The sequence below is a fragment of the Diadema antillarum genome, unplaced genomic scaffold, assembly GCF_040938485.1.
Source record: "Diadema antillarum isolate AM-2024a unplaced genomic scaffold, OU_Dant_1.0 seq00001811_RagTag, whole genome shotgun sequence".
NCBI lineage: Eukaryota > Metazoa > Echinodermata > Echinoidea > Diadematoida > Diadematidae > Diadema > Diadema antillarum.
The window spans coordinates 742,417-765,136 of NW_027272486.1; the positions used below are offsets into that span (position 1 = coordinate 742,417).

At 38.4% G+C, this 22,720-nt stretch overlaps 1 protein-coding gene across 1 annotated transcript in view; it reads left to right on the forward strand.

Annotated features, from left to right (window-relative positions):
• The first annotated feature begins 15,720 nt into the window (after window positions 1–15,720).
• Window positions 15,721–22,720, forward strand: part of LOC139712484 (beta-hexosaminidase subunit alpha-like) — a 42,288-nt gene continuing 35,288 nt past the window's right edge. Inside the window, exons 1-2 of the mRNA XM_071624299.1 lie at window positions 15,721–15,816; window positions 22,374–22,595. Coding sequence (XP_071480400.1) covers window positions 22,381–22,595 — 215 coding nt within the window. The 5' untranslated portion in view covers window positions 15,721–15,816; window positions 22,374–22,380. The remainder of the gene's footprint in view (window positions 15,817–22,373; window positions 22,596–22,720) is intronic.

Sequence of the window (22,720 nt, forward strand, 5' to 3'; positions counted from 1 at the left end):
ACCCTGACCACACTACCCCCCCCCCCCCCCCCCCCATTTCCAGTTACGGGCCGTCTACATGGCACACACGCACCGTAAAGTCACACACTGTATACGTCGGACCATGAAATAACAATCAGTGAAATATAAGGTATCATGTCGGTATACAGTATACAGTCAAAGTAGAATTTATTCTCAAAGACATCATACAGTTTCAGAGCTGACATCAAGCTATGTCACATGGTCCCTTGTGTTTATACACTTAAAAGTTGTACATTATGCGTTTTGTTCTATAGTGGCATAACCTCAACGAAGGAAATGGCTAGGCCTATGTCCGAATTCCTCGTTATATCGAGTTTGAAATACAAAAATTAATAACCAATAGTTTCTAGTACGTCTATGGTTTCTTTCATAGCATTGTTGATACAGTCGTATTGCATTGAGTTATATCTGATTTGTGTACTTTTGTGTACTTGAATAAACCATGCATTGAATGGAAATAAATTCACAAAGGGAATTAATGAGAGAGGAAATGCAAATCTACTAGATTTATACATATAAATATTTATTTATCTATTCATATAATGATCCTCCAAAATATAACATATAGCTGTTGGCTTGACAAAACCTCATATCCACATGTCAAATGTTCAGAGGAGCAATAAAAAACAACAAATAAATGGCAGATGATATATAATTTCACCAAACGGATGTTCATGATTGCAATTAGAAAACATATGCTGTTAAATTTTGACATTCCAGAGTAAAAATAATAATGATATAAAAAGTGGGAGGAAAAGTTTTGGAAGTGTGTGCCCATAATTTTGTTTTTGTCTTCTAAAAAAAGATAATACAATCAAAACCCTATAACATTTACTCGGATTTGGTTTTTGCTAACATGCATTTGTTAAAGAGTGCTGTAATCGCACATTTTAACACACGATATAGAACGTACACAAAAATGGAAGAAACTACTATACAGATCATTGCAACATCAATAAGACTGTATTGAAGAAAATTCAAATCATTCACTGTTGAGCGCATGTGTTCGCCTCCATGTTTGATTACGTGTTCTATCCAAAAGGCGGCTCGCTCGGCGGGACGTAGCGGGCGATCCTTAAAGATGGCCGACAAGCGCGCCGCTGTCTTGGCATACCTCTCATCATGCAGGATCTCCGAGAGCTTTTCGTAAATCAGATCGGCGTTGAGTTCATCCTTCGTGAGCACAATACCGATACCACGTGACTGAATTCTTGCTGCTACGTCGAAGTGATCTCCAAAGAGTGGTACAACGAGCATCGGTACGCCATGAAACAAGGCTTCAAAGTATCCGTTGTTTCCTGCATGGAACACAAATGCTTTCGTCTTCGGATGTCCCAGTAGGTCATTTTGCGGTAGCCAAGGCATCGCCTTGACATTTGGAGGAAGGCTGTAAGCCGGCATCGTCTTGAGTTGCAGAATGACTCTCTGAGGTATACGGCTGAACGCATCGATGAACATTTTAAAGAGGTCTGGTCTTGACGAGGTGAAGGAAGCGAAATAGCTACCCATTGCCAGGATGACAACGCCATGTTCTCCAGACTGATCAATGAACTCCAGCAAATCGCCAGTCAGAGGGCCAGCTGGTCCCGTGGTGACACCTCCAATAGGGATGATATTCGGCGTCAGGGGGAAGGGAAATTCCACGGCAAAGTCCATGTTCACTAGATACAGGTCAATCTCATCGGAGAAAGACATAAGGGACTGTTTCAGGGATGGATTTAGGTCGAATTTGTCTACAATTTCTGCAAACATTTTTATGTACATATCCATTAAAACTCTCATCATCAGGTAGTAAATGGTATTCTTCATTCTTTGGAGGAGGGTCATTGATGAGGTCAAGCCAGTCAGAGAAGATGGCTGGTAAGCCGTATTAAATGGTGACCCCGCAAGAGTGAGCATGCTTGAGATTGGCGCAGTTGCCGACGACAGAATGAAACGCACTTGCGAATGCGTGTGTCTCAAGAGATATGATTTGACGAAGCCCGCGCAAGGCCACGGCATTTCGGCTACAATGGCATCCATGCTTTCCAGGCGTTTCATTAAATTTTTGTCACTGAGTATCCACACGCACGTGTCCACTACGACTCGTTTTGCCAGCCTGGCGATCTCAAAATTCTGCACCAATCCATTTGTCCCAAAACTAGCTATGTCCGCAGCGGCATCGAAGAAAGTCTGCGCCTTGTATTCCGTGTCATTGTAGGAGAAAATCTCGAACTCAAAGAGCGCCCCCAGTACCGGATCTGCGGCCCGAAAGGAGTACTCTTCGCTGATCAAAAACGTGACGTTGTGACCCCGCTCAACAAGGCTCTTACCGATGGGAACGAGAGCTAGGAAGTGGCTACCCTCACCGAGACCACCTGACATGAGGATATTGGCAGCTTCAGCGTCATTTGCTCCCGAACGAAGAATCAGCAACACACACAACAGGTGTTGTAGACTCATGCCGATCAACTTCCACGTCGCTCGAGTCTCGTTATCCATCTGAAACAAAGCAAGAAACGTTTACAATATTGAAAGATTCTTTTCGTTGTCTCCAGGGGCATGTCGTTTAAAAACATACCAATAACATGACTACAATATGTGTTTTGAAATTAATAAGACCATTTACACGTAGGACATCGTATAAACGTACGACAGTATGATCTTTGTGGTAAAGCCGATGCATTCCCTTGAGAACGGCGATGCTTGCCGAGACGTCGGGATTGGGTATCCCCTTTTCAGGGCCCAGCACATACCCTATAGAAAGAATACGTCGTCCACCATGAAACCTTCTGCCACCCAACGTTCTACCGCCATGGAAGCCTTCAAAGGTTGTTCCCTGATAGTAGATACCAGCAGTGAACTTTAAACATCATAATATTATGAGTTCTTATTCTATGGTTGCCATAGCAATGAATCACCGTGAAAAAAACAACTAAAGAAGAACCAGAAAAAAAAAACATCCAAACATCAGGTGTAAACCGCAGGGCTGCCACTGCACGTCGAGTACAATGGACTGCTATCATTCTACGGACAATTATTGTAGTACAACTAGTATCCATTAACAATCGTACAGCTTAAGTAGCATTTAGCATATAGCCTGTACATAAAAGCCCTCTTTAGTTATACAACGGAAGACTAGTGAGAAAAAGGATCGTCACGCTACACAGAGTCAATTCACCAGCGAGAGGCCAATCCTTGCAGCACCTTTTTCTATACAAACAGCGATTGGTAAAGCAACCGCGCAAATGCACAGGCGAGCAGCTTTTTTCCAAAGAAAGCATATACTTATGTAGATCCTATGTATTTCGCATCGACTGGCGCACCTTTGAACGAGAAATGTCGCTAATGCCATGGGTCGACTATTATAGTTGAAATGCGCAGTAGATGAATGATATGGAATCATGTGTGAAACTGTGAAATGGTCTATGATTAAATATGGAACTATTTGCAAATCTGTGTCCTGAGTGACCATATACTTTAGGGATAATGGCATCTATCAGCTTACCCGAAAATGCACATGAAATAAATAATTCGTCTTCACATTCTTCAAGTAAATAATTATTATAGTATACCTTCTCGATGATTACTGAGGATTTTCTTCCGATTGCTACATAATGTATCATGATATATTCCGTTGTGTGCATAAGAACAGTTTCCATGTAGAGATATCATGTTGGCCTAGATATCATAACCTCATCCCCATATTATACGTCACTCCATTTCGTTAATTATGTTTTACCATCCTCTTTAAAAGGAATTCCGGTCCAGGTATAGGACCTACGTTAGTCTACGACGAAAAAAAAAAAGTGAAATCTTACGAGTTCAACTGTGAAAGTTTTATCAAAATCGGATAAAAATTAGGTAATTATGAAATTGTGAAAGTTCGCTTATTTCTGCAGAACTCTTCTCGTACAGTTGATATGAAGATAATATACAGTAGATAGTTATTCAATATACTGTAGATAGCTATTGATGTCATCTATCCCGTAACAATTTTCCATTGAGCGAATATGGGGAAAATACGAAAATTCAAAGTTTCTGTTATTAATGTGTAACACATGATATTGTTTCTAATATGTCGATAACTTCAAAATAATGATCAAATAGACATACACCGTATAATTCAGAATTTGACGCTGGGGCGGAATTCCGTTTGTTAATGAAAAACTGGAAATTTCAAAACCTATGTGCAAATATTGTGTGAGGGGACGATAATCGATATCACGTCAGTTTTGTATATTCATTCTAGAAAAATTAACGTAACATCTAAATGTTATAACTTTAATTCCTTATTTTTCAAATTTTCATAGTTGTTCTAAGATTTTACTCCTTCTTCACATACTAACTTTCATCTGCGCTGCAATTTCCTTAATCGTTGTGCTTGCGTTATTTAATCTCACAACTTCCTTTTTATCCGTTCGGGATTGTATCAGGGTTTTTTTTTTTTTTTTTGGGGGGGGGGGAGAACTCTCAACTCCCTCGTTTCAGCAAACGATCGAACATCAGGCCTACTTGTTTTATCAGCACATCGCTCACATTATCATCACCAATTTTATAAAATCTCTCTCTCTCTCTTTGTGCTTTTATCCCCGATTGTCAGATATGATAGTGAGAACTTCTTCTTCTTCTTCTTCTTCTTCTTCTTCTTCTTCTTCTTCTTCTTCTTCTCCTCCTCCTCCTCGAGTCACTACGCTGAATGGAATGTCTACTACTGTTGGATGCACTGCCTGCACAGGGCGTTTAGAGCTGCCAGATCTTCTTGTAGGCAAGGTTCTGGTAAAAGTGGACAGACTAAGAGATGTTGCATAGTGCTCCTCTCCACACAGACAGGTGATGCCAACATGCTCACTATACTATAGGTTGGATTTGCAGCGAGCAACATCACTCTATAGGCGAATGTAGCAAGACCAGGAAGGCCATGCCTCAATGGCGCCTGATGGTGTAGTTTCCCAACAATAGGGCCGTTAGTAGACACCGTATGCGGTGCATGGATAAGATGTTCAGTCCACATGTATACACGCAGCTTGTCAGGGCTTTTGGTTCAGTGCCTTTATACAGAATGCATGAAGCTGCGCCTGGATTTTAGTCTCTTTCTTGAAAGAGAGGGTGGCGATCACAGGATCATTTTCTTGCTTCAGCTTTTCCTTCTGGGATGCAACAGTCCTACGAATACTTGGGGGGGGGGGGGGGGGGGGGCAATCCCACTTAGAGGTCTTCACCATTTTGTGGGCTTTAGGCAACCAGTGAAAGTACGACACGAAGAATGTAGAACAGTGTCAATTATACTCTCAGTGAATAGAAATTTTGATAATCGCATTTTTCTTCTTGTGTCAGCATGGACATAGATCCATGCAGGTACGTTGCTACACGTAAATGGTCTTGGTTATTTTACAACTACATTGTATCGTGTCATGACCTGCTTTAATGTAGCGCCGACATAATAATACTACTGAAAAGTGGTGAAAATGTTTATTTAGCAGGTTTAGCTGAGTGCCTGAACACGTAAGGCCCGTGTGCACTTCAGCATGTTTTCAATCACTGAACAAAATTGATGATAAAAAAAAACCACTTTCAATTGCTTAACTCTTATGTCATTGTAATATTATATAGGTTGAGAACCATTCAAGTAACACGATGTTAACAGCTTTTTAAAGTGTCCTTTCCCACTAAAGCTATATATAATACCTTTGTGCTCCGGTGGTTGTTTACTTTTTTTTTCTTTACAGTAGTGCCTACAATGCTCACTCTCACGGATGACTACTCTTAAAACGTGTTTGTTTTCTGTCCAGACGAACAATTCCAACAGATGATGCAGAAGACCGACTCAATTAAAAAGAACATACCCTCCAGGCAACGGTTGCCCTTCAAACACCATACTCAGACAAATACATTTTATACAGCGCAGAACCTACATGTGCTGATGCCCTGCTCTCCAGGAGAACCAAATGCCTATACTCAACACTCAAACTGTTCGTAAATTCTATCTTTAATAAAGCGCACTATACTGACTTTTTTGTGTCTGAATACATAAGATGAATTTCTGCGTTCGGGAGACATTCAACTCCGCAGCTTTTGCGCTACATTATACATGCAGATCTGCGATCTACCGGACCTGGACCTGTATCTGAATCAAATATGCTGTAACACTCTGGGAACCCAGAGCATAGTATCACTCAACATCGTGATGTAATGCGCAGCTATTTTTAGTCACGTTAACGGAGGCGACGCTGTAATGTATCTTTGAAAGTATGTCAGAATTTTGAATTACTTGGCAGCTATATAGTGCCTTCCTTGCCGTGTAACAAACTATAGTATACCTTCAAGAATGAAGCAGGACTCTAATGGAAGAATTGAGGGGGATACAGCTTGCACTAGTCAGCTGAGAAATCCGTGATTATACGAAATCAGTCATGGTCTGAGGTTTGCTGCTTCTCATAGTTGGCGTTTATTCAAGACATCAGTCCGAAAAGGCACATCAGTCAAGACCGGAATTACGGAAAAAATATTTTGTCAGTGACCATGCATGATTATGCAGTCATCTCTTCGAGACATACTTATTAAGGGGTCTGCTCATAGGGCAATCAACCCCTGGGCAATTACCCCAGACCCTTCCCCTGACCCTAACCCTAAGCCTAATCCTGAACCTAATCCTAACCCTAACCCAAACTCATATGCGTTGTCTCAGAATATGATGTGTTGGCTCAGTGAGTAGAGCGGCTGCCCTCACAATCGGGAGGTCGTGGGTTCAAACCCCGGACGCGTCATACCAAAAGACGTTATGGGAGTTGCTGCTACCTTGTTTGCCATTCAACAGTTGAAAAGGTTAGAGCAACGTCGATCTGGCGCTGCTCAGTGGCTGCCGGGCCCACGATCAATTGGGCAAAATGAATTTCCATTCTTGGACAATAAAATTTGGAGTTTATATCCAAAACAATTATTATTATTATTATTATTATTATTATTATTATTATTATTATTATTATTATTATTATTATAACCTTAAACATAACCCAACCCTAATCTTTACTCTAACCTTATCACTAACCAGTATTTAGCCGGGTTGTAAGGAGTGGGGGGGGGGGGGGGGGGGGGGGGTAATTAATTGCCCTCCGGGGGTAATTGCCCTGATACGTTATTAAGATGTGCATAATCAGGTGGCGTCGGATCTCGTACTTCAAAGTAATTGGATTCGTTGAAAGTCCTTTCGTTTGGAGGTCCATGACTGATGTACATATATTACGTATACAATCTCTCGTTGTTGACCAACATTTGCATTACTCTGGCCAGCCACTCAATACGAAATAAACCAGAAGATTGACCGTCTTCTACAATAAGAGGAAGAAGAGATATACTCTAACAAATTTTCTTTATAAATATATTTTGGTGTAAAAACATGTTCGCTCACTTGCGGTACTACAGGAGTTATCAGGTCTATTGCTTAAAAGTTGTAACGTGGGGAAAAAGGCCCGACACTTACCGGACAAAGAGACATTACTGTCCTCGGCTTTGACTCGATCTTGGACTAGCATTCGGTCCTTGATGAGCGTTACGTGAGAACACGTGTGTTCAAGCACTTTTCTGTCTTCGCTTGCTCTGTGCTGAGAGACGTCTGTGAAGTTGCAAAACTGGAATAGTTCTGTCTGCTATACTCAGACAGACGGATTTAATGGTCAGCTGGTTCTATGCGCTGCTCAACAGAGAACGCCAAATGGGTGCAGCAGTGCGTAGCACCAATGATATTGTTGAAATCAAAGATTCCCAGTTTCAGCCTTGACAATAATGACACTGATGGAGTGCATTGACACGTTGTAAAGAAGTTGCAGCCTTTAAAGCCGGTGAACGCACAATTGCAATGAGCAAAGACGTCATAACATCGACGAGTCAACGTCGAACCTGTTGGTGAAATTTCATTGACAGTTATTTTTCTTTTTCCAAAACTGTGCAGAACTTACCTGATAAAGCTGATGAAAGGACTTCATGAAAGACGGACTATCTTGGCGCTCAAAATTGACACACACACACACACACACACACTTTTTTGTTGTTTTTCAATGATATTTTATAGACCGTTTCATTCAAATCAATATAAATCAACCCATTCTGGGTGTAATATAAAAACGGTACAAATGCCACTCAAAAGACAAATCCATTACCAACTTATACTGCCAATCATCTCCCTTCAATATAACAACTCGATTATAAATCAATCCTACTGACCATTTCTTCACGAGAAAGTATTGACATGTATAATATATATATATATATATATATATATATATATATATATATAATATATATATATATATCTTTGACTATGGTATACTTATACTGCCAATCATCTCTCTTCAACATAACAACTCGATTATAAATCGAGTATATAAGGGTATATATTAACAAGGGTATATACATAAAAAAGCAACAAAAATACGTTATATAAAACTAGAATGAAATCATTTCATTGAAAATCAAATCCCCATCCCCACCAACCCCGATGCACTCAAACCTATCCGACATCCCCACCACAACCTCAAACACATACATCCGCAACCACCACACACATACACCCCAAACACCAACACACATACACACCAACACCAAAACACACATACACACATACACCCCACACACAAACACACCCGAAGCGATACCACCTTCCTTCCTATAATGAAAACGACTTCCAAATGTTGATTGATACGTACAACATACAAGCGTGTAATGGGCCGTATGCAGAAAAGCATCGTCCGCCCGCACCCTAATACCGCTCCAAATACACATTCAAATTCATCAAACAAAACTCATCAAACTCTTAACTGCTGACAAAATCCTATAACTTTTACGCCACCAAAAACTTACCCCTCCCCGCGCGCGGCCAATGACACATTATATTGCCTTCACCACTGATAACTACACTGTGCTAATAAAAGAAAAAGAAAACAAAACATAAGCTCTCGTTTCAGAAACATTTTCCCATTTCAGCAGAAATAATCCCAACTTATTTCTTTTTATAGCAATTTCTTTTTCTTCATCCCGAAAACTTATTATTCTTTTACAAATTTCCTCCAAAGTAAGAATTTTCCCCTCCGACCTAGATCTAAAAATGATATATTTCAGAATGAAAATTATTGTATTATAAAATTTTACTTTTGGATCCCTTCCCGTAACACCAAAATGAACATCTCTCCACTCTATATTTCGAAGATCTGCCATCTCAAACCTATCTATCACTTCCTGCCACAAATTCTTAACATACACACAATCAAAAAATAAATTTTTATATGTTTCTACCGATTGCTCACAAAAAGAACACCGGTTATTTGCAACGAAACCAAACTCAAAAAGATTTTCCTTTGTATAAACAACTCCATGTAATAATCTATACTGAAATTCCGAAAGTTTTGTAAGAAGTGTTGTCATTGTCATTGTCGTCTTTTCCTCAGGGTTTGGCGTGAAGTCAGTGCAAAAACAGCTTCAGATATACATGTGTTAAGTAAATGGTTTATGGAAAATAGAATGGTGGTTAATACAAACAAAACAAAAGTAAATGTTATTTAAATCCCGAAAGAAAAAGAGTTTCTCTGAGTAAGAAATTACCATGAACGAGAGAAGACTTGAGAATGTTACGAAGTTTAAATACCTCGGTGTGACGGTTGACCAAAACCTCGACTGGTCTCCTCAGGTGAATGAAGTTATAAGAAAAGTTTCATATGCTACAATGTGTATACGTAGAATCAAGCATTGCTTAACAAAAGATATGTTAATTCAATTATATTATTCTTTGATTCTCCCTCATATTGATTATGGTTGCACAGTATGGGGATCTTTAACTAAGAAGAACATTCATAGACTTCAAATATGTCAAAATAAATATTCTCGTATGGTATTAAATGCAGACTATAAGACATCAACAGTTAGCTTACTAGATACACTTAAATTGCAATCCATTGAAAAGAGATTAGAATATCAGTATTGTATATTGGCCTATAAAATAGTTAATGACGCAACCCCATCTTATCTTTGTAAGCTTATATCCCGACGTAACGTTATATATCCTACTAGACATGTCCTAACGAATCAGTTATATTTACCTAAGCCAAAAACAGACAATAAGAAACGTTCCTTCTCATACTCCGCTTGTAAAATGTTCAACTCACTTCCAATTTCCGTTCAATCATCCCCTTCATTACTGGTTTTCAAGAAACGTCTCCGGCTTCACCAGTCTATCTTTTGATTTAGTTATCATTTCATATGACCACCACTTGTATTATTTCGTATTATGTTTTCATTTGTTTTGTTTTGTTTTGTTTTCTATTTTGTATATATGTTACCCGATATTATTTGTAATTCGTTGATTTTGTAACCTTTGTATGTGATGCAGGGCTCCCTTGCAAAGCAGGCCATTGAGGCTCTGAACGGGACAACCCTGCTTTTAAAGAAAACATGAATAAATAAATAAATAAATTCTTGGTCTTAAAAATACATGTGTAATTTCCTTTTTCGAAAACAAATGAGTAGATGAATGATATGGAATCATGTGTGAAACTATGAAATGGTCTATGATTAGATATGGAACTATTTGCAAATCTGTGTTTTTTCTGTTTGTGTTGTCTTGCAAGGTGACATTATTTTTTAGCAACCCATCATAGCGAATACCCTCACCGAAGTGCAAAAACTCAATAAATCGGCAAACTACTAACTAAAAACCCGCGACTCCCGCAATTCCTGCCTTCAAAGACCCTCAGTTGATGAGGAAAAATCTGGTGTAATGGAGGTTATGAGATGCTGGCAAATCGGTCTATCACAAACGATTTGGTTTACGGATGCTGAGCTTGAAAGATTTAACATAAACTCAGGTGTAGCGCTATAAGTTCACTTCAATTCAATTAAGTTTTTGTTTTTGTTTTCCACCCAGCATGGAGTGAAGCAAGGCATATTATTTATAGTATAAAGCACGAATATAAAACAATCACATAGTTTGATTAATTTCAATTAAAGAAAAAGACGAACAAAACGAAAAGTGGATCGCATAATGTATGATACGATGTGACATACCAAGTAGTAAAACTAGGAACACTTTTTATCAGGTCCCCCACATTAAATTCATGTTTATAAAATTGTTTTCTCTTGTCTTCTCCTTTGATTACGACGTTTGTAGTCTTATGTTCTATCGATTGTATCATGGTATTTGTCTTTGATATGTAAAACAATCAAATCAAATCAAATCAAATAAAACAAAAAAACACATGGGCATGCTTGGAAAAAACAACAAACCACAACGGTATGGGCGTGCTTTCCTTGTTGCTGTAGGATTTATAATGTAACCGGTTCCTTACGGGGAACCTGGTATACCCAAGAGTGAGATAACAAGCTTGGAGTTTATTCTTAAGCACTTGTTCTCTTTCTGTTGGAAAAATTCGTATATCACAGTATTTTTACCTTTGTTCTGATTTAGTTTGCACTTGCTCTGCTACAAAACTTGTATGAACATGTACATTCTGTGTTCGCTGACCCCAGTCATCGCATTCTGGTGCCTGATTTTGTGTAGAACAAAAGAGTCTATGAGCCCATCAGCGCACGCTCTATTCATACATCGCATCCGATCGATATTTCTATTTAATTGTTCAAGGGCACATTGTAGTTGACCGTGGGAGGGGATGCATGCACAGCTTGACTGCTTTCGCACAGGTGGATTACCAACCTGTTCGTTCTCTGTCGATGGGCAAAAAGAATCTCGTTTGGGGACATAAGAGGTATTTAGAGAATTGCGGAAGGAACGGGGTAACTTGTATCTCTATGTCACATTTGAAAAGCGGGCAGGAACATCCTTGTTGACAGAAACAGACTGTATGATGATCAAGATTGGAATTTTTCCATAATTTTTCTTAAAAGAATGTTCGTGTTTTCTATACTGTTCTCTGATTGTCAAGTCACAGAATCTATATTTAGTATGACAAAAGGAAGACTCATATCAAAGTCAGTCCAGCCATTGTAGTTGTTTTTGTTGTCGTTGGTTTGCCTCGCCTTCCCCCTACAGTATTTACACCGTATGCGTATCAAAAAAAGGTTATCCAAATTTTGAGGGCTACTGTTAGTTAAGAACATTATTGTCAGCTCTGGAGAGCACAATTTTAGTTGTGAGGAAAGACGAACTCTTCCGTTGATACCTATTATGTTGACAAAATGTCATGCACGGCTCAGCACATGAGCTTTAAAGACAACAATGACAAATTGCACTTTTTTCAAAGTTTGAGTTCCATCATAAAGGAACAATGAATGTCTCCCTGAATTAGTTAGATTTGTCAATGAAGGTGGCTAAATAGGTCATCCTGTATAGGAAAGCAGGTTTGTGTTTAGGGTTTCTTCTAATGCTATGGTTCACAACCCTTAACATGACATAACTTTGTCACTCCAATAAAGGCCAACCCGCATGTTCCATTTTCTCTGTTCATATTAAACACAATCAGCGACAAACCATGCCTTGAATATGAAGAGAGAAAACGGATAATGGTTTGGTTTAGTTTGGTTTATTTCTGCATTTCCTTTCTCCAATACAAATTAAAACAAAGTGATACAGAGTATGCAAAAAAATGTAGAGTACAACATACAAATCAATATAAGAATTGCCAATTTCATAACTTGCAACATCGGTCTGTAATAGCATGTGAATCAAAGCAACATGCTAAGGCATCATGGACCGTCATCATAAGCAGAGCTTCACGTGGATGAGGCCCTATGGGTTGATATAGCCTTTTTAGGAGTGACCGACTTATCGACAACGTCAGCCATGTTGAAAGTTGTGGACCATAAAAGGTTAGAAAAACACAAACCTCCCGTCGTGCAGACTGGCTTGTTAAGTTGACCACTTTCATTGACTCATCTCAGCACCCATTCAGTGAGACAATCAATGTTCCTTCACGATAACACTCGAACCTGGAAAAAGTGCAATTTGTCATTGTTTTTTTTTTAAGTTCATGTGCTCAGGCATGCATGACATATTTTGTCAACATAATTAGATATCAATGTACATCCAGGGAAAGAGTTCCCCTTCTTCTCAACCAATATTGCGCTCTCCATAGCTGACAATTAAGAAATAGTAGCTCTTCAAATTTGGATGACTTTTTTTTTTGATACGCACTGTATAGTATCCCGATTGTCCCTGTGAAGTCGGCTCGGATTAAATATTTACATCACCTCAAGAGCCAGTCGGATTTTAATTTCAAATAGGGAGGGAGTTTGTGTGAATTGTTGATGTCAACGCTTAAGCTGTCACTATTTGAATTTCTCTGCCAGAAAACAACAACAAAACAATTCCCGATTAAAAAAAAAAAGGAAACGTGGAGGAAAATAAATTATTCATTTGCCACGATAGCTGTCTACTCTAAGGTATCTTATGTCACAGTGCTTGATACTCTTGCCGGCGCATGCAAGGGATGCAACTCTGTTATACCAGCTAACCTTTTCCCTTTCACATTATTTTAACTCTCTGAACCTACAAATATCAGGTTATCGACGTCACAACGGAAAAATGCAGTTATTCAGATATTTTTCTCTTTTTATCTCATCCAGAAGATTGAAAACATTACTCTTCAAAAATATCAGATTAATTTTACTTTGCATTTTTTTATTGTTCTAATTGTTGTCGTATACGTTGATGTGGGTGGTAATGCGTTAAAACATTGGTAATAATAACGAACCTCATTATTGATTTCTAGAATTACGAACCTTCAATTCAACTAGTATCTTGGGAACACCGAACTGCAACCCAACACTTATTAAAACCCTCAAGGTAAAGTTGGTAGATGATCTTAACTATTAATGAATTAAACTGACGACATTAAATCATTGATCGTGACCGACATCGCCTTTTCAGCTAGAACGATTTTCAAAATCTTATATTCCATAATTTTCCTTCTCATCCAGGACTGAAAGAAATTCAAAATTTTTATTTGTTAACTTTCAACTCCACTCTATTGAGTATTGTGTTCTTCTGCAAAAAGTGATAAATTTCTTTTAAAAACATAAATAATTTTCTTGTTGATAACCCGATCCATTATCACTACGTAAGGTATAGTGTTCCTTTGTTCAGATCCCAGCTTTGCTTTGCCTTGCCGGTCCTATTATGGTCGTGAGTATAATTTGGAGTCAATTTGCCAGAAAAAAAAAATCCTACAGCGAGGGACCTGAATAATAATGATGAAGATTATGATGATGATGATGATAATCATCATCATCATCATCTTTGCTGTTATTATCATTATTTCTATTATCTATTTATCTACTTGTTTAATTATTCATTTATTTATTTATTCGTTTAATTATTATCCCTATTATAATCATCATTATCATTATCTTTGTCAGGGATCACGGACTGAAAATTTGCCTCAGTGAGTTTATCCCGAAGGTAATAAAGATCAACAAATATACGGCGTCTATTGTTGTTGTTGTTGTTCTTTTATTGTTAACTCTCTTCTCTTGTTTCTCTCCATGGTGATGGTATCTTTTGAGGGTAATTAATATTCGTTATAATCTTAGCTGTGCAACTTTTTACCTATATAACTTAATAACCTATGATATCCTGGTTCTTTCTACGAGATATGGCACTTACATATTATATGCCTATGATACCTGAACAATTATCATTAGAAGACAGTCACTCCGGCACGATGTCTGGAGCCCGTGCCTCGTCATACGTTTTTGGTATTTTTTTTTTTCATCTTCCGTCAGACTGAGATCAAGATCGCATTATTTTTAGATTGCGCATTTATGTATAACATATAAGTGCCATATATATATATATATATATATATATATATATATGTGTGTGTGTGTGTGTGTGTATACATATATATATATATACATATACATATACATGTATATAATACATAATAAAATTCATAGAGAGAAAAGAGAGAGAGGGAGGGAGATAGATGGGTAGAGCGATATTTTCTCTCTCGGATCTCTCTTTTTGAGGGTTAATGTCTCTGTTACATCTTCTTTACTGGTACTATCTTATGCCATAAGTAAGTCGGTATACTGTGCTGGTATAGGGGTTCCGGTTTCTTTGGTCTCTTTGGTAGAGTCTATGTGTATTGTAATCAATGCATGGTGTGTTAATTTTGGTAAGTTGTTTTTGGTGTTCGATTGAAATTGTTTTGGGTGTATAAAACAGAAAATATTCATAAGCCTATTGGTCCTATATGTAGCAGTTGTGCTGTTCAAGACGATTGTGATGAAAAGTGCTATGAAGCTGCCGACCAATTAATATAGTTCGTATAGGAGCGCTGTAGAAATTTAGGCCCTAACAATATCATTGTATTGTACTCGATTATATTTAGTAAGCGATTATAATCGAGTATGAAAGATCTATTCTTTTCCAAAGCAATGTAGGCCTACATATTCTGCCCTTTTATAGGGCCTAGGCTATAAACTGTGAGGAGCACTGGCTTTATGCCCGGTACTAGTACTTGTTTCGAATTCTTTCGTAGTTATCTGTACAATTTCATCGTTAGTAGTCGATGCGATTCTTCGAGATATATTATTCGTGACACGGGCCTGGAAGCGTCCAGCGAAATGAGTCACATGATCACCACCACCAGAAAACTTGTCACATGATTTCTCTCGTGCATTCGTGATCGTACGACCGTGTACTGTACATATGGCATTTTCAATAGTCCCGTGTGTGTACGTTCTCTGATCTGTTCCGTAAGATTTCTATCATAACCTCATAAACCAGGCCAGGCCAGGTGAATAGACAGTGATAGAGGCAGTACCCAGTTGCAGATGTGCACAAACCAGCTATTAATTAGTTAAGGAGTGGTAAGTACAATTCAAATTCAAGTTCGTAATATTCAGTAAACTCTCCTCTCTAAGTCTAACTAACAAACGTTAGACCTAAATTTTATTCGGTCACATCGGTGATCTTCTTCTTCCCGTTGCTTGAATTCCTCCGTTCAGAATGGTCAGGAGAACTGCAGGCCAAAGTTGCAGAGCTGTCTAAAACGTGAGGTTTGTGAATGAACAATAGACAAGGTCACAGGATACGTCTAAATTTACTTATACAGTTGTAATATCAGTTCGGGAAACCCACTCACAAGGGGGGCCCCTCCTTATAAGTAACCCGTCCCCCTTATAAGTAACCCCGTCCCCCTTATAAGTAACCCCCGGGGCACCCCTTATAAGGAGTCTCCACGCTTTTTTGCAATGCAACGCGAAAATGAAAGGACTGCGGCAATTCGCTTGATTATGTCCATAAAGCTTCACAAGTTTCCTAGTTACTCACGAAATTTGAGCAAAATCGGTTTGAGGCATCATATCTAAAATCATGGATTTAAATGCGATGTCAAACGACCCATGCGAATGCTGAAGTGCGAGCGATTACTGGCGTGAGTAATCGCTCGCATTTCAGCATTCGCATGGGTCGTTTGACATCGCATTTAAATCCATGATTTTAGATATGATGCCTCAAACCGATTTTGCTCAAATTTCGTGAGTAACTAGGAAACTTGTGAAGCTTTATGGACATAATCAAGCGAATTGCCGCAGTCCTTTCATTTTCGCGTTGCATTGCAAAAAAGCGCGGAGACTCCTTATAAGGGGTGCCCCGGGGGTTACTTATAAGGGGGACGGGGTTACTTATAAGGGGGATGGGTTACTTATAAGGAGGGGCCCCCCTTGTGAGTGGGTTTCCCGAACTGATATGTTTGGTGATTATACACTACAGTTTGTTTGTCAATAGAGTAAACAGAGGATCATTATCAGCAATCATCGGGGGGGGGGGGGGGGGGGGGGGGGGGGGGCATTTCATGAAGCAGTTTGGTCGGATATTTTTCTGACAAACATGTCCGTACTAAATAAAACCCTACCTAACCCTATAAACCCTAACCCTGAACGCACGGGTCACGCGCACTGTGATGGGGATCTAGGTGGGGACTATATCATGATAATGCCCAAGTTTGTCCGACAACATTGTCGGACGACATGCTTCTTGAAATGCCCCCCTGATCATGCACTTTTGAGGGTTGTACAAAAGTGTAGAGTATGTGACCATTTATGTGAGTGATTGGAAATAGTCTAAGCTATATGAGTATGAAGTATATCCTGTGATTTTGGTGGAGTTTGGGTATGCAGAATTTGAGATATCAACTGGGCAGGCCAGGGATGCGAAATTAGAATTTGCATTATTTAATTTACATCAGCACTGGCCTTCTTTTGTACCTAGGATTGCAGTTTTCTTTATTGTCAGATTGTCATCCAAGCTAAGTGCATTGTCATAATTGTAGATCTATGTAAATTTTACGTGAATATTCGATTCAGTGCCGGTCATGCTGCTTTCAATTTCTGCTTGACTAACAATACATCTGTAGCTAAGCCTAAGTCATTGTTCAAAATCAAATGTAAATTATTCATCCTTACAATTTACTGTAACAGTAACATGGCGACTGATCATGATCCTTTGCATACCGTAGTTGTGGGTTAATTCAGCCCCTTTGTTGTAATGAGTGCGCTATAGTAGGGACCGAGTTTACCCACTACTTCATAGTAATCATACTCATAACTTAGGTCGAGTTTACCCATAACTATGGTAATTTAGTAGGGTATGTAGTGCACATCAAGAATAAAGCTTGATGCCTGGTAACTTAATACCTGAAATATACACTGTAGCCGTTACTTATTATTTACAATTGTGAAACATGCACGAGGTGAAGCCGAGTGCATGTTGCACTACATTGTAAATACCCGAGAGTGAGCTGCATCTCCACTAACGAAATATAATCCTGTGCATCATTTGTTTTATAAAATGGGTCGAAAACTAACAGCATTTTTCACGTACCTTTGTGGGTCAATACCAGTCAGCAACATGTAGCACTCGCTCAAGAGTCAAGATGTCCGAAGATGTTCGTCCCAAACATTTACGCACGTCGCACTCGGAAATCCCGCACATATAAGTACTGTACGTATAAGAGTATACGTACGCCACACATGTTATGCACACAAGAAAGGCCAGCCGGCAGCCCGAACTAGAAGTTGTTTACAGGATTGACAGCGCGTATAGTAGCGCGCGACGCACTTGTAACAACTGATTGAGTGTGCACTGCTAGTGTAAACATTGTGACGTCAGGCTGTGCATGTTAGTGAGAAATTAATGCACGCACACGTGACTCATTTCAGCGCTTCCAATTGGCTACATTCTTGAACCCATTTTATGATTACTGATACTGCACACTACCTATAAACCATTGTACATCCTACATATAATTTATTCTAGCACTTTTTAAAGGACAGGTTCACCTTCATAAACATAAGGATCGAGAAAATGCAGCAATATAAGTAGAACACATCAGTGAAAGTTTGAGGAAAATTGGACAATCGATGCAAAAGTTATGAATTTTTAAAATTTTTGTGTTGGAACAGCTGGATAAGGAGACTACTGCAGCTTGTGAGTCATATGCGTACAACAGTATAAAGAAAATGTAAAGAAAATTCAACATATTTTCACTTTTTTCGCATAATAAAAGACCACTTGACTTGTCTCTTTCTAGAGGCAGGGGGAATAATATTACCCATAACGTATGTCGGTAACGAGTCAAGGGAATGTGTACTTTTTTTCAAAAGATGAAATTTTGTGAAATTCTCTTTATATTTTCCTTATATTGTTGTACGCATGTGACATCTGAGTTATTCATACACTGCAGTAGTCTTCTCATCCAGCGGTTACTGCACAAAAACTTCAAAAATTCATAACTATTGAACGGATTGTCCGATTTTCCTCAAACTTTCAATGATGTGTTCTACATTAATATAGTTACAATCTCTCAATCCTTATGTTTATGAAGGTGAACTTGTCCTTTAAGTTAAAACAAAAGCCTACAGGACTCATGGAGGCTTTGTATTGCTAGATCCCAAATCTTCTGGAGTAAACAGAAAGCTGTAAGGATTCAAAGGCGCATCAAGAATAGCATTCAAATAGGGGTGGGTGATTGGAGAAGAGGTTGCATCAAAGAGGGGTGGGTGATTGGAGAAGAGGTCGCATTTAAAACTAGGCCCCGTTTCATAAAAGATGTTAGAATGTCAACTCTTGCTGGAATGACAACTTCCTATAGCAACAGCCAATCAGGAAGCTGCATTCATGTCGTTACCATGACAATTGACATCCCAGCAAGAGTTGTTATCATATCAACTTTTTATGAAACGGGGCTGGTCTGGAGTGAGGCCCACACTAAGCTTACACAAAGAGCTATCAAAGGAGGGTGTGGTGTTCATTCTGACACAATCACAGTACATGAAGCAAGTTGCATTTCTTTGTTCTTCCTGAAGCATTTTAGCTCAACTGAGAGGCTTAACCCTTTAACCAGGTCGGGCTTTTTTGGGTGTTCTGTGGCCGGGGCGAGGTTGATTCAACCCCCCACCCCCTGAGATCTCGGCCGTCGCTCGTGCAATCGCCATGAAAATTGGCACGTACATTACCTGTGGCGTAGTCTACTAAACTATTTTTTAAAAAATTGAAATTTTCATCATAATAATTATGTTAATATATGCGTAAAATCATACTTTTGCTCTGAATCAGAAATTAAAGCTCCTAGAATCCTAATTTTTGGTGATAACATTCTTTGTAGCATTCCTAACAATGTACATGAAAAAAAAATCTGGTATCAAAATCAATTTCTTATGTATTTTATTGCTTTTACAACCTTTTGTTTTATCATTTTTATTCTCAAAATTTATGACAGAACCTATTTCAAGCATAATTATGCTAAAATTAATTAGTTTCAGCCTATGAAAGTGAAAATAATTATAATCTTTATGAATAAGAAGAGAAAACTCCATTTGCATAGACTTTATACACAAAATCACGTTTTTTGAGCCATTTTCGGTCTGACAGGCATGTATAAAAGGTCGCGCAGCATCGTAACAGTATGTGCGATTTTCGCGAAAATGGTGTCAAAAGATGCACGAGACTTGAAAGTAAAAAGTCAGCGAATGGCGCGGTCAAAAAATTTCGCGCGGCGGAGTAGTCGCGAAAAATGTTTCATGTCATTAGGCAAAAAGCTCTAATTACAGGTTCTAATTAAAGACAGACATGACGTGTTACGTATGGGACAGTTACGTATGGGACAGTTTGTCCCCCATTCATTTAGTGTGTGAAGAACCATGTTTATGGGTATTTTGCATAATTATTGAAGTAAAATCAGTTGAAACTACTCAAATACTGATCCAGATTGTCAAGGAAACAATATTCCCCAAATATTCACCATCATAATCATATTCAATCATATTTCTATATTTTTATTACCAACCTGTTTATGCATGCCCTTTGTCCCCCATTCGTTCAGTGTGTGGAGAACCATGTTTATGGGTATTTTGCAAAATAATTTTGCAAAATACTCATAAACAAATTTTTTGCATAATTATTGAGGTGGAATCAGTTGAAATTACTCAAATACTGATCCAGATTGACAAGGGAACAATATTCCCCAGATATTTACCATCATAATCACATTCAATCATATTCTATATTTTTTATGACCAACCTGAGTATGTATGCCCTATTTTTATTAGGATAGTTACTACTGAAAAATTGAATAGGTTAAAGTGTTTACTTCCATTGATGAAGGGCAGTTTGCCATTTAGTTTCAATAAAAAGCAACTTGACACAAGAAATATCAAGTTTAATAAATAAGCAATACTTGCTGTGTGGAACCCCAGTGTTCGAGTAGATATGATGTCTGTCTAGCAGTCAGTCATTGATTCAAGTCACACCTCGGTATGTATACCCATGAATTTTGTTGTGGCTACTACTGAAATTGAATAAGGACAATTTGTGTATCACTTGCAATTAAAAAAAAAAATCATTTTACTTTTTATTTTTTTTCTCCATATATCAGAACCATTTCAAATTGGATCTCCATCACATAAACTTTGAATTCCTCTAGTCTTAGGATTTCGTGCTCTTAAGTAATTCATATAATTGGTTTCCAATCATCTCTTTAAATATTGAAAACTGAATCCCTATTTCTACAAGAAACTATGCCATCCCTTTAATGCTGATTTTTCATTGTGTATTTTGCCATTTTCCCCTCCCCCTTTCTGGAAATTGTTCAGTCAAGTTCATGTATTGTTTCAAGTGTCTATAACTCAAAAAGTAGCTACAATGTTGGGATGCTTTCTTCAGGATGATTGACCATTTGTGTACTGAGAGACTTCCCAGCTAGCTACATGCATTCACATGCAATATGTATGAGGATGTCCCATACTTAACACATTTGTCCCATACGTAACATTATTTCAATGCCTAATAAGAAATATTTCTTTTACTTTTTTTCCTTTTTTCTCTGGTATTTAATTTCTCTAAACAATAAATTAGAACTTTCCAAAAGGGCATTAAAATAACCTTAGCAATTTCAGAAAAAACCTAAAAAAATGACCTCATTTTGTTACGTATGGGACATCTCATGATAGGACACGAGCTAATTTGCATAATCATTTGCATAATCCCTAAATTTTCATACCAAGTTAAACTATGTGATGAACTTCTTATGTCCACATATTAATCAAATATCATTTGCTTTCCTTTGAATTAATATGAATTTTTATAAATGTCCCATACGTAACGCTGTGTTTCATTTTTATGCAAATGAAGCCATTGAAATTTGCATAAATTTACATAATATCATTTTTTCCTCCACGGAAATCAAAACTTCAACTCATAAGCTTCAAAATGATACCAAACATGTCAATATTGAGCAAAGATGAAATTTTGCCTTCTGAGGGGACCTTATCTTGGACTTGCCCAGTACTGAACAGAGAAATTATATGTGTGTGTTTGTCACATTCATACCGGGATCGAAGTTGTTATTTTGGTGTGTCTTTAATTTCGCGAATAGCACCCGACTCGCGAAATTGGCAAAAATAAAAACTTTAAGAAATATTCAGCATATACAGTATCCAGTGATTGAGTTTTCTTGGTCTACAGCCTGTATGATTTATAGACTATTTACCACTAGACCACAGAATTAGGTATTGATCTCAGTCAGTTTATGCTTATGGTGTGAGATTCTTGAATACTGGTACTGCACACTCTACTGTGTCATTATGTGTCTGGCTTTTGATATTTATTGCACTTTTTGTACTCCATTTCATGCCCTCAGGACAAAGATTGTAGGAATTCTGTCTTCATTCTCCGTTCAGTTTTCTGATCAGATTTGAATTGCACCCAAAAGTGATTGTTCTAGACCTAGTGAATAACTTCATTCTCTTCCTGCAGAAAGTAATGGTATGAAGGGCCACAGTTTGGTCAAGTTAGACATTCATAGATGGTCCATACAATTTTATTCAACCAGGTGTCATTTGTTTGTTTGTTATGCTCACATGTCCAGGTTCAACATGAAGTCCCTCCAAATTTGCCCCATGCTGTTCTTGGTTCTGGCATCGTGGGCACTGTGCTGGACCGACGCCTCCCTGAGTGACCCGTTGAATTTGGAGAAGGCTCTGCCAGGAAGGCAAGTCACAACTGCAAGCAGAGGATCCCCTTGGCCTTTGCCCCAGGAGATCCAAGTCACCAATGATGTCTATACCCTGGTCTCGGAGGAGAGATTTGAGTAAGCGAAAGAAATTCAAATTGATCTGCACTGGCCTTTAGCCAATACAGTTGAGTCAAGATATTAGCGAGTTTTAGTTTATATCATATGTGACGTGGATATAAAAATGATGGTTGCATTGACGG